The following is a 13,805-nucleotide window of genomic DNA, read 5'->3' as shown; positions in this document are numbered from 1 at the left end:
AGTTGTCAAAGCGATTTTTCTAAAGCACCACAGCAACTATGTCATCCTTTATTTCAATAAAGTTCCGGTGGCTACCTGCTACCTTCAGAACCTCTCCCCACCATCACCTAATTTATGATCCACTGACACTGGCCTCTTTATTGTTCCTTGCTAAGAAACTGTCTCCCAATTTCAGGCATTTTCACTGGCTATCTCCCATGCTTAGGACTCCTCATTTCTGTCTCCTAGCTTCCGTCAAGTCTCAGTTAAAATTTCTTTTACAGGAAGCCTTGCCCAATACCACTGGATTCCAGTGCCTTTCCTCTATGGTTATTTCCAATTTATATTATATATAGCTTGTTTGTAGTACATAGTTATTTCTATGTTGTCTCCCATGTTAGACTGTGGGCACTTTGGGAGCAGTCATTGTCTTTTGTTTTTCTTTGTATTCCCAGTGCTTAGCACAGGGCCTGGGACATAGTACACACTTACTAAACATTTATTGACTGACTCAGATGATTAAAATGTTTTCCTTTAATTAAAAGTTTAATGGTATAGCATAAGCTTCTTTGCAAATATAAAGGCAGTTGGAACTAAAATTATAACAATAGCTCTAATTAGCAGATTCTTCAGTTTCAGGTTCATCAGGATCAAATGAGATAATATTTGTCAAGCATTTAGAATAGTGCCTGGCACGTCAGCGGCTTAGTAAATGCTCGTGCCCTACCCTCTTCCTTCAGAAATCTAGCTATGTCTCCTTTAAGACAATGGGAAGGGAGAGAGAAAACAAATGAGTCAAGAGTATAACTCCACTTTGCCACAGGATACCTTATCTCAGTAGTATCTGATCTTCACACCTCTCATTTAACTTCTCCATTAACCTGACCAATCTGTTTTTAGTTCTGATTTTCTCTTTGATATCTTGCTGTCTTTTCTAGGTTTCACTTCATGGTCAGCTCTATTCAGATTCTTGCATTTGGAATATCTGCATCCTTCCAACCTGACACCTAGTTGCTAGACCTCCAGGGAGGGACAACTAGACATACAGTTCCTCTGACATCTAAGCACAAATGTCAGCTAATCTACCTATAGTAGATCTGACTTAGACCACCTACTTTCTTTTTGGCCCAGAGTAAGAGCTGATAACATGCACTGCCCTTTTCTTCTTTGCAGAGGTGAAAGACTATGGGTATGGAATACTGCAGATACTGTCAGACATGGCTGATGTGCTGGTTGGCTTTGCTAAAGTGCTTTTTCCCCCATTATCTTTTTAAAGATTTATTCAGTAGAAAGCTCACTGGTGGAGAGAAATATAAAGAAATAAATGTGAAATAGAAATGAAAGGTATCAAGAGAAATAAGATTACATTTAAAATAGTAGTCAGCCAAGTAGTACAGTGTATAGAGTGTTGGACTTGGAGTGAGGAAGACCTGAATTCAATTCCTCGCTCACAAAATTATAAACTGTGTGATCCTAGCGAATTATTTAGTTTGTTAGCCTCAGTTTCTTCATGTTTTAAATGGGGACAATAACAGCACTTACCTCATCAAGTTGATGTAAGAATCAAATAAGAGAATATATTTAAAGCATTTTGCAAAATTTAAAGCATTATAAAAATGCTGTTATTATAAATTAATAAAAAATAGCTTAGTGAGTTCCTCAGCAAAGTTAAGAACAAAGGGAATAATTATCATTTCATCCATTCTTTCAAGAAATATGTAGATTGACAAATACAAGCTTTTCTTTAAAAGTAAGGTAAGTGTGTTTAGCAAATATTAGAAAGAATATTCTAAATTCAAATATTCCAAAACTATGACAGGGACTTAAAAAGAGCCATCTGTATTGCATCAGTACTTCTGAAAGCTTTCTTCCCCACTATCAACTCACCACTGAGAAGCCAATAACTCACAAGAGCATTTATTTTGTTATGGTGACTCATCTAGGATTCCTCAAGAAGCAAACATTGTCAACACTGCCAGTCAGTGGGATAAGAATGGCAGAAACTATTAGCTTCTTTACATGAGACTGTGTGGACTAGCTGTGACAAGGGCTAAGCAATCTAACTTCTTACCTCCTGCTACTCTCCAAATCAAAATAGTATATATCTACAAATGTCTCTCTCAAATATTTTCAAAGGGCAGGATGAAGTCTGAACTAACAGCATATGTTGAACTCAAAGGATATTATAAATGGAAACTGCAGAGTATCAAACACAAGAAATCCAAAGAAAAGCAAATGAATTTTTTTAAACAGCCAACAAAACAAAAAAAGAGTTAATTGTTCATTAGATTACCAACAAAATAAGATAAAATTGTATTTTTATTCAGTACTATACCTGATTAGAACTGGCTTTTTCAAGCCTGTCAATCATAATTTCAAACTGCAGAGGCTTAATTTCCATCTTCCTGTTGAGTCTATTTAATAATGTCTCATCCTCAGAATCCATATCATAATCTGGTTGTTCATTGTCCAGATTAAAAGCTAGGAAGAATTAAAGAGAAAGAGAGTCCTTCAACTCAAGGGAAAGTATAAAGTTACACAATACTAAACATCATCAAGAATTAAAAATAAAGTTCAAACAATGCAAAAGCACAAACCACATGAGCAATGTGTTTTTAAATATACATTTCTGTTACAGAAAGGAATCTCAGTAGTTGCCACTAGGAAGTAACAGCAATGTTTCTTGTTATTCAATCTTTCTTTTTTTTTATTGTAAATTCAACAATCAATAATCACAGATACTTTAAGTCACAAAGGACAAGAAAAAGGATGTGAATTCCTATCAAATACTGCAAACCTTAAAGCACCACATAAATAGCAGATATTATAATCAGGATTTAAAATAAATATATGTATGTATATGCAAGCTTTAAAAGGTGGTAACAAATTACTGTTTCTCTTTACGCACTTCCCCTCCCTTGTTTCTGTGCACCCTATAAAATGACTTATTAGTGCTCTTTTTTCCCATATGCATCATTCCCTATCAACTCACATTCCTACCCAGAGATTGTCATTGGAAAGTAATACTAATAATTTTTTTAAAAAGAAAAAGAAAAAAAGCTAAATAAAACCCTTTTAAAGTTTAAAGAAAAAATACTAATTGCAATAAAATTATGTAATTAAATGTATAAACATGACCTCAGCTATATTAACTCTTTAAATAAAAACATTTCTCAGGCTTCAACGGATCCATAATCTAAATCAGATTTATACAAATTTTCTATAAGGCATATGTATCTTAAACCATGAAAATGTCTAAGGAAAATTTTTTGCATTCTGAAATTATTTTATTTTGAGAGGCTTGATATGTATAAATAAAAGTAGTTCTAAACAAAAAAGTTTACAGTAAATGGTGAACAAAGGAAACAAGTTACTTTAGAAGTAACAGAAAAACCAATTATAATATTCGAAAGATAAATAGAAATTAAAAAATTCTTAAGTCAACTGTCACAAAAATATTTCAAATGTACACTTACATAAAGTCTAAATTCTTTGCATCAAACAGTAAGACATTTATGCTTAAGCAAATACTTAAGTTTTTCAGGGCTACTCTAGGCTCCACAGAGGAATATAATATTTGGTTTATACTGAATATTAATCATAACAGATACATGAGGACAGAAGAACAAACATTCTGGAAAGCACCTAAAATATACCCCAAAAACTATTAAACTGTGCATACCCTCTGACCCAGCAATAGCCTAACTAGACCTATACCACCAAACAGATCAAAAAAGAGGTAAAAGACCCACACATACAAAAATATTTATAGCAGCTTTTTGTGGTGGCAAAGAACTGGAAATTAAGGGAATGTCCATCAACTACGGAATGGCTTAAAAAATTAATGTTAACTAATTTGAAACACTCATAATGGAACACTATTGTGCTATAAGGAATAATGAAGAAGACAGTTTCAAGAAACCTGGGAAGAACAGTATGAACTGATGCAGAATCAGTAGAACAAAAACAAACAACTTCGAAAGACTTAAGAATGCTGTTCATTGCAATGATCAACCATGTTTTCAGAAGACCAATGATAGTGCATGATACCCCACCTCCTGTAGAGAGGTAACAGATTGAAGGCACACATTCAAATGTACATTTTTTGGACATGGCCAGTGGTGAACTTTGTTCTGATCAACTATGTATATTTGTGATAAAGGTTTCAGTCTTTCTTTGTCCAATTCTCCACCCCAAAGAAATTATAGATTTTTGTTCACTGGAAAAAATTGTTTCTAATTTAAAACACGAAGAGAAAAAAACACACAAATAATAGAAGCCGCCTACATGGATAAAGGACTGGCCTTGAGATAAAAAGACATGGGTTTAAGTTCTGCTTCTGACGTACACTGTCTGTGTGATTATAGGCAGATCGCTTAAAACTCTCATGACCACCAGATGATTTTTTAAAACTACAAGTTATGGATAAGCTGTAAATCAGAAAGTAGAGAGAATTTCCACAAAGGGAGTTCCCCACAAAGAATCAGAGAATCAGAGAGTTGTAAAGGAGCTAAGACAGCCCTCCAATCAAGCCACAAACAAAAGAAATTTCCATTATAAAATACCCAACAAATGGATGTATAATCACAAGTTCAGACACCCAGCACTATTAGCACTGTGCTAACAGAAGTTTTGGGCAGCTAGGTGGTGCAGTCAATAGAGTACAGGGCCTGGAATCAGGAAGACTCTGAGTTCAAATCTGGCCATAGTCACGTACTAGCTGGGTGACCCTGGGCAAGTCATTTAACCCTGTTTGCCTCAGTTTCCTCATCTGTAAAACAAGCAGGAGAAGGACATGGCAAACCACTCTAGTATTTTTGCCAAGAAAACCCCAAATAGGGTCACAAGGGTTCAAACACGACTGAACAACAAAATAAAAGTTTTAAGCAATAGATACTTTATTTGTGCTTTCAGTTCAATTGCTTTTGATTAATTAGACAGTTTGCCTTCAGCCTGCTTTCTTTTATACCTGATTGCAAGATAAAGAAAAGTCAAGACATTACAGAGAACAAACTACAGCCTCTGTGTTTTGCCAGGAATCCCAACTTGAGCAGAGAAAAACTATCCCTAGTGAAAATAATTTAAACATGAGATAGGGAATGTGAATTTTAAATGTTTGGAGGTAAACAACATTACAGTCTGTCTTGGGGGAGGGAAAACCAGATTTAAATACTACTTTCATATTAGGTTACACAAAGAATTTATAAAAATTCACTCATTAAGCACCGCCTCCAATTGCAGAACACCAATTCAGGAAGGATGCCTTCTATCACTGAAGATTCTCAAGTGTGTGCTGTCTACACTGATAGCATATGCTAGCATTTCCCAAACTGTGTTCCACAGAACCCTGTTGTTTTGGATGATCTGAATTGAGGTTCTATGTGAAAACTGTTATGCTAACAAAGGTGACCAGGAAGTTGAAGACAACAATGTCACTGTCTAGGTGCTGGAGGTGAACCCTAGCACTGGCATTCCTCATCCTGTTATCTCAGTTCCAGATGTGAAAGAGACATTTCTGTACACCACTTCGTCCTGATTTCTTCATATTGTAAATGCAATCCCTGGCTACCCATCCCTTTTCCGCAACCCACACAAACATGAAACTTCGTACATACCTATGCCACCACTAAATCTCCTTGTGCTTTCGCTTCCTATACTTATCCCAAACTATCTCCTCCCATTTGTAACAGAACCATAGCAAAGCCTTTCTCTCTCCACCTTACCCCTACACCGTCAGGGAAAGGAAGGGTAGTAAGCATTTATATTGTACTTACTACATGTCAGGCACTATGCTAAGCACTTTTAAAAAAATATCGCATATAATCCTCACAACAACCTTGCAAGATATTGTTATTAATCCCATTTTGCAGTTGAGAAAACTGAAGCAAACAGATGTTAAGTGACTTGCCCAGGATCACACATTTAATAAGTGTCTGAGGCTGAATTTGAACTCAGGTCTTCCTGATTCCAAGCTCAACACTTCATACACTGCGTCACCAGCTGCCTCTATACCACCATCCCTTCTTTACTACCCAATGTCTAATTTACACATCTACTATCTTAATTCAGAGAAGAAGCACGGTAAGGGCAAAATATCTGGAATACGGGGCAGCTAGGTGGCACAATGGATAGAACACGGGCCCTGGATTCAGGAGCACCTGAGTTCAAATCCAGCCTCAGACACATAACACTGTGTGACCCTGGGCAAGTCACTTAATCCCCACTGCCCATTAAAAAAAAAACTGGAATGAGGAAAAGAATGTCATTCTATTTCCATCTCTGACATTTAATATCAGTGTGACTATGAGGAAGTCAATTAAACCTTTTTATCATTAGTTTCCTCATCTATAAAAAGAGATTTACCATCTACACGGTAAGACTGTCATGAGGATTAAATTATGTAATACACATACATACATACATACACATATATAAAGTGCTTAGCAAAATATTAAAACCGTATCAAAATATTGACTATTATCATCAAAATTATTCATACCCTATACCTACATAAAATACCTGTTTAATGAATACTGTACTATCTCTGTCTCCTCACACTTTTACTCACATCTTCTACTATCTATTGTCATGCCTCTACTTTACCAAGACTACCTCTTCTTTTTCTTTTTAATTTTATTTAATTTGTCCAGCATTTATTCTTCCCTCCCCTTTTTATCTTCTCTTCTCCAAAGGAAAAATAAAAACAATAAATGGTGAAGATCAATCTCAACTAATTCTGATACATTAACAATAGTATGTTTACCTGAACCACAGAATACCCACATTGTATAGAATTCACTGCAAAGAGAAAAATGTTATCTCAAAGAACCTCAAAATTGGAAGAAATATGAAGCCATATTGTCTAACTCTTATATGAACACAAATCCTTTTAAATGGTCATTTGGCCTTTGCATGAATACTATTATTTTAGTGAGGGGTAAACCTAATATGTACCTCCTGTATCTGCAGTCCATTCTACTTTTGGATAGTTTTACCTCTAGAAATAACAGGAAAATTTTCTTTACCGTTGTTCTTAATTCTGTTTTCCTGGGACAAGCAGAATGAATCCAGTCCCTCTTTCACAAGATTGCCCTTTAATGAAGAGACATCATGTTTGTTTTAAATTTCCTCTTCTCCAACATAAACATCCCCCAGTTGCTTCAAGTAATCTTCGCATGTAATGAACTCAAAGCCCCTCACCATTTTTCTTGTCCTCCTCCCAATGGGCACTGCAATCAATAATCAAGCATTTATGCTACAAAATGCTATGTGTCAGGTACTAGATGCTGGGGATTTAAAGGCAAAAACAGACCCTGCCTTCAAGAAACTTACATTTTCCAGCTTATTAATATCTTTTGTAAATATGTGGCACCCAGAGCTGAACATATAACTCCAAATGTGGTTTGGCCAAGCCAGAATACACTGAGATTTTTACCTCCTTGCTCCTGAACACTAAGCCTGTCTTTAAGCAAACTCCAGTCATTCTAGCTTTTTTGGTTGCCATACTGAACTACTGACTCCTGTTGATCACATCCACTAAAGTGCCTAGATCTTTTTTTCAGAAATGCTATCTAGCCAAGCGTGTGTCTGTCTGTGTGTCTGTGTGTCTGTCTGTCTCTCTCTCTCTCTCTCTCTCTCTCTCTCTCTCTCTCTCTCTCTCTCTCTCTCTCTCTCTCCATCTCCTACTTTTCTCCTGGTAAAGTAACCAACAGATTGAGAGAAATACAATATTAGGGCCTCTCCCCTCTGACTGGAGTGGGTAGAAGTGGGACATAAGAGAGTTCTTCCCTAATTCTCTACCACTGCATGGAAAGATATTTGTAACTCATGACACCTTTGTCAGTATTAGGGTAGTTGGAGGGGAAAAAATTATATGTATATATATAGATACACATATAGATAGAGGGCACAAGGCGAGCTGAAGATGAAAGGGTCATATCTGGAGAATAAAATTAAGGGGTGAGAGAGGATTATATTGGGAGGGGAAAGGGAAGGTAGAATGGGGTATATTATCTCACATAAAACAGACAAGAAAAGGTTTTTACAGTAGAGGCGAAGTGGGGGAAGATGAGAAGGAATGAGTGAATCTCATTCTTACAGGATTTGGCTTAAGGAGGTAATAACATACACACTCAATTGGGTATGGAAATCTATCTTACCCAAAGGAAAATAGGGGGGGGAAGGACAAGACAGCAGGGGGATGATACAGGGGAGGGCAGATTGAGGGAAGGGGGTAATCAAAAGCAAACACTTCTGAGGAGGGACGTGGTCAAAAGAGAAAATAGAATAAATGGGAGGCAGGATGGGATTAACGGAAACACAGTTTTTACAACATGACTACTATGGAAGTGTTTTGCACAACTACACATGTATAACCTCTATCAAGTTGCCTGCCTTTTCAATGAGGGTGGGTGGGGAGGGAGGAAGGGAGAAAATTTGGAACCCAAAGTTTTAAAAACATGTTTTAAAAAAAACCTGTTTTCACACTGCAACTGGGAAATAAGAAATACAGGAAATGTGGCATAGAAATCTATCCTGCCCTATAGGAAATTAGAAAGGGAAGGGGATGGGGGGGGAGATAGAAGGGAGGGCAGATTAGGGGAAGGGGTATTCAGAATGCATGCCATCTTGGGGTGGGGGAAGGGGTAAGATGGGGAGAAACTTTGGAACTCAAAATCTTGTGGGGGTGAATGTTGAAAACTAAAAATAAGTAAATTTTTTTAAAAAAAGGAAAGAAAAAGGAAAAAATGTTTCCATATTAGTCATATTGTAAAAGAAACAGGCAAAAAATGAAAAAAATAAAATGAAATAGTGTGCTTAGATCTGCAAAAAAAAAAAAGGTAAGAAATTATTTATGATCAATGTCAATTTGCTTACATCAAAAATACAATATCCGATCAAAAAATCATTCATCCAAAAACAATACATACTCTACTGCTTCCAAGAAGCTTATATTCTAAAAAGTATGTAATATTAGAACTGAAATGAAACTTAAAGACTGTCTAGTACCAACCCCCTTATTTTACAGATGAGGAAACTCTGATCCAGAGAAAAGAACTGAATTTCCCAAAGTATCACAGAAAATTAGTAGCAAGGTTAATATCTATATAACCCAAACTTCCTGATTCCTAATCTACTAATTCTTTTATACTACTAGATAAATTATACTGCTAGATGACTTTGTTACTCATAAAATCTCAAAGGTGAAAGAGAACTCAGATACCATATAGTCTAATTCATATCTGAATGAGAATTTCTCTATTTAATATAAACACATTTACATGATTTATCATTAAGTGGGATTTCCTTCCAATGGCATAAATCACAATCCATACACATTAACTTGTCCTAGAAGCATGTATGGATATATAGATACAGATACAGATATTGTACAGTTATTTTAGTTCTATCCGACTGTTGGTGACCCCATTTGGGGTTTTCTTGACAAAGATACTAGAATAGTTTGCCATTTCCTTCTCCAGCTCATTTTACAAATGAAGAAATGAGGCAAACAGGGTTGTGACTTGCCCAGGGTCACACAGCTAGTAAGTGTCTGAGGCCAGATTTGAACTGAGGTCTTCCTGACTCCAAGTACATATAGACAGATAGATATGTGTAGTACATTTGTGCCCTCCGGGTTTCTCTCCATTATCCTCTGTCACGCTCAATTTTGATTCTTTAGCAATTCTTGTATTCCACCACTTTCAGCCTTATAACATTGCCAAGAACACTGACCTTTTAAAAAGACAGCATTTTCTGTCAGGGAACAGCTTGGGATTATTGAATAAACTAAGCAACTTCCCCAATACAAATCACACTGCTCTCTTACCTATATCCAATTTTGGGTCCTTTTTGGCACTGTCCACCTGCTGTGGACATCCAAGATATATGGATTAACTTAATGAAATTTCCTTCAAACTGCACATTGAAGGAGGTAATAGGCCATCTTCATCCACTTGGTTTGTATTATGAGGATCCTTAAATGGAATACCTTAGAGCAGACATGGATCTCATTTTAGAAAACCTGAACTACTTGCAGGTGCTACATCATTATCAAGTAGGAACATCTGGAGGATCTTACCAACTGTAAGGAATCCTGTTTGCATCTCATCTAGAAAATCTCCACAACCGCGGCAAAAAGGTTTGCCAAGCACACACCTCCACTATATCTCTTAATTGATTATGTTACAGATAATTGGTATCATTTTTCTTGGCTTCTCAATGGGTGTGGGAGGAGTGGAGGGAGGGAAAGAATTTGGAACTGAAAAAACATAAACGAATGAATGAATGAATGAATGATATTTGGGGGTGATGACTAACAAACATCTATCATTATAGCTACAAAAGAATATCATCATGGGAGAACTAAGTCAAATTTATAAGAATACAAGTTATTCTGCAATTGATAAGATGATGAAAGGATATGAACAGGCAGTTTTCAGATGAAGAAATTAAAGCTATCTATAGTCATATGAAAAAATGCTCTAAATCACTACTGATTAGAGAAATGCAAATCAAAACAATCCCTATCAAATTGGCCAACATGACAAAACAGGAAAATGATAAATGTTGGAGAAGATGTGGGAAAATTGGAACACTAACACATTCTTGGTAGAGTTGTGAAGTGATCTAACCATTTTAGAGAGCAATGTGGAACTATGCCCAAAGGGCTATAAAAATGTGCAAACCCTTTGACCCAGCAATAGCACTTCTAGGGCTGTATCCCAAAGAGATCATACAAATGGGACAAGGACCCACACGTACAAAAATATTCACAGCAGCTCCTTCTGTGGTGGCAAAGAATTGGAAATTGAGGGGATGCCCATCATCAACTGGGGAATGGCTGAACAAGTAGTGGTATATGAATGTAATGGAATACTATTGTGCTACAAGAAATGATGAGCAGGCTGACTTCAGAAAAACCTGGAAAGAATTGGATTGACTGATGCTGAGTGAAGTTAGCAGAAACAAGAGAACGTTGTACACAGTAACAGCCACGTTGTGAGATGACTAACTTTGAAAGACTTGGCTCTTCTCAGCAATGAAAGGATCTAAGACATCTCCAAAAGTCTCATGATGGAAAATGCTATCCACATCCAGACAAAGAACTATGGAGTTTGAATGCAGATTGAAGCATACTACTGGCTCTTTTTTTTCCCTTCTGTTTTGCTTTGTTTCTTCTTTCTTGTGGTTCCTCCCATTGGTTCTAATTCTTCTTTACATGACTAATGTGAAAATCTGTTTAAGAGGAATGCACATGTAGAGCCTATATAAGATTGCAAACTGTCTTGGGGAGAGAGGGGGAGAAAATTTAAAACTCAAAAACTCATGGAAGTGATTGCTGAAAACTAGAAATAAATTTTTAAAAGAGTAAAAAAAAAAGAATATCATGGGATAAATTTCAAACTCAAAGGGACCTTAGAGACAGCCTAGTACACTCCCTCATTTTACAGATGAGATTACTGAGAACCAGGTAAGTTAAATGATTTGCCCACGATCACAGAGACCGTAACTACCAGAAACAGGATTTGAACCCAAGTCTCGTGATGCCAAGTCACCAAGCACTAGATGACTTCTAAAGTTCCTTTTAGCTATAAACCTGAGTGTATGTTATTTCTAATTAACTGCCCCAAAAGGCATAACTAGGAAAAACAGGCAGTTGTTACGGAGGGGCCTAGGTTAGATGTAAAGAAAAAAATTGCTAATTATATATCTCTACCACTTTGTGGAGGTGAAATGGGATTTCCACTATGAAGAGACATCCAGGTAGCTCAGTGGATAGAGCAATGGGTCTGGAGTCAGAGAGACACGAGTTTAAATCCAGCCTCACACTTACTAGCTGTGACCCTGGGCAGTTCATTTAACTTCTATTTGCCTTAGTTTCTGCATCTGTAAAAATGGGGACAATACCAGCACCTAAGCACTTCCCAGTACTCAAATGATATAATTATAAAGCACTTAGCATAGCACTATACAAATGTTAGCTACTATTAAGCAAAGGCTACATGACCCTTTTTTTTTAAAGTACTTTCTACAAAGAACTGGAGGCAGCTAGGTGGGTTCCGTGGATAGAACACTGGGGTGGAGTCAAGAAGACCTGAATTTAAATCCTCCCTTAGATACTTACTCTGGGTAAACCACTTAACCTGTTTGCCTTAATCCACTCTGACAAGGAAATGGCAAACCACTCCAGTATCTCTGCCAAGAAAACCCCTTACAGGGTCATGAAGAGTTGGACACAAGTGAACAGCGAAGAATTCTCAGTCATGTTCAGGACAGACTAGATGGCCTTTGGGGTTCCTTCTAACTCCGAGGCTCTATGAATTCTCCACAAATAACAGGAAACAGTACACAAGGGGAAGTGAGGCTGTGATTTTTTGAAGTTTTCTTTTTTATATAAAAAAAGTATCTATAGGAAATTTCACACTGATTTGTGTGACAAAGGGATTCATTTGACCACTATGTGACTAAGTTTTTCCAATTACCACTGTAACAGTTAATTTTTTTTTAAAAAGGCTTTATAGGTTTTATAAGAATTTTGGGAAATGCTTCAAAATAGGCCTGACTCAGTTAAAATATAACCTCTTTGAGGGTAAGAACTATTCTCTATTTTAGTACCCCTTTGGGCCAAGCCAAGCTCCTGGCACATAAGGAGTGCTAAATAAATGCTCATTCAATTATTTAATTAAACTCAGACAATAAAGTGGTATAGCAGAAAGAAGGCTAGATTTAGAGTCAGAGGACCTTGGTTCCAATCACAGTATAACAACCTGTTACCTTGGACAAATCATGTAAGCACAATGAGTTTCCTCAATTTTAAAATGAGAACGCTAAACTCTAAAATAACTTCCAGCACTGACTATAATCCTATTATCTTAGGAGTAATTTCTTCAATTGAAGGACTTTATATTCTCAAGGAGCTCTGGGGGGAGAGAAACACAAACAACCCCCACACCACACATAAGTACAACATGTATTCAGGATAAATACGGATAAATTTCTAAAGGATAAAGAATGCGAATAACTTTAGGTAGACCAAGAAAAGCCTTATGTAGGTAGTGGCACTTGAACTGATCCTAGAAGGAAATTATGGATTCCAAGAAGCATAAGGAAGGAAGAAGGGCATTCCACACATGAGAGAGAGACTCTGGCAAGGCACAGAGGCAGGAGATAAAATGTCATGTGTATTGTCACTGTGGTTGAAAACAAGAATATTAACAGGGAGGTATGTGAAATCATTTTGGGAAAAGGTTAGAGAATCATATCGTGAAAGGTTCTGCCAAAGAAAGACTGAGGCAGCAGTGAGACCTGTAGTTCAGGAACATTAATTAGGTGCCTACATACAGGACAAATTAAACAAGGGAAAGGCTGGAAACAGTGATCTAATTGCTAAGCTCTTACACTAAACCAGGAGAGGTGATATGGACTTGAACTACAGTAGTGGTTCTGTGAGTCAAGAGAAAGGGACATGATATCTTGTGGAGATTTGGTAACTGATTAGATTAGAGATTGGAGGGGAAGTAAGAAAGAAGGACAGTTGTCTTTGTTTATAGACTAAACCCATGTATATATAGTTTCCTTTTAAATCGAGTAGTAATGATGCATGGTTCAGAACATGACACGTGTTATTAGTTATAAGCTGTAGAAGATTTTTTTGTAGTATGTTTGCTTTATATTTCTTTAGGGATTTGAAACACCCTAAGAGTAATCATCTGTTGATAAATTCTAAGTGTTGTTTTGGTTAAGATAGTCTAGATGAGTAAAGTATATGGAATAGATTCCACAAATCTGGAAGCATTTGGGAAAGGAAGGAAAGAGCAAGAGAT

The 13,805-nt window shown here is 36.7% G+C and overlaps 1 protein-coding gene across 3 annotated transcripts in view; it reads right to left on the bottom strand.

The window, feature by feature from the left end:
- EPC2 (enhancer of polycomb 2) overlaps positions 1 to 13,805 on the bottom strand; it is a 179,342-nt gene that overhangs the window by 75,483 nt on the left and 90,054 nt on the right. For all 3 annotated transcript variants that reach the window (XM_020984745.2, XM_020984746.2, XM_078146839.1), the window contains one exon: positions 2,315 to 2,460. In XM_020984745.2, coding sequence (XP_020840404.1) covers positions 2,315 to 2,460 — 146 coding nt within the window. The remainder of the gene's footprint in view (positions 1 to 2,314; positions 2,461 to 13,805) is intronic.

The sequence above is a fragment of the Phascolarctos cinereus genome, unplaced genomic scaffold (genome assembly GCF_003287225.1).
Source record: "Phascolarctos cinereus isolate Bilbo 61053 unplaced genomic scaffold, phaCin_HiC Scaffold_726;HRSCAF=1367, whole genome shotgun sequence".
In the NCBI taxonomy this organism is placed as follows: domain Eukaryota; kingdom Metazoa; phylum Chordata; class Mammalia; order Diprotodontia; family Phascolarctidae; genus Phascolarctos; species Phascolarctos cinereus.
Note: the sequence above shows the minus strand (reverse complement) of the source record. Positions and strands in the feature narration are given on the sequence as shown.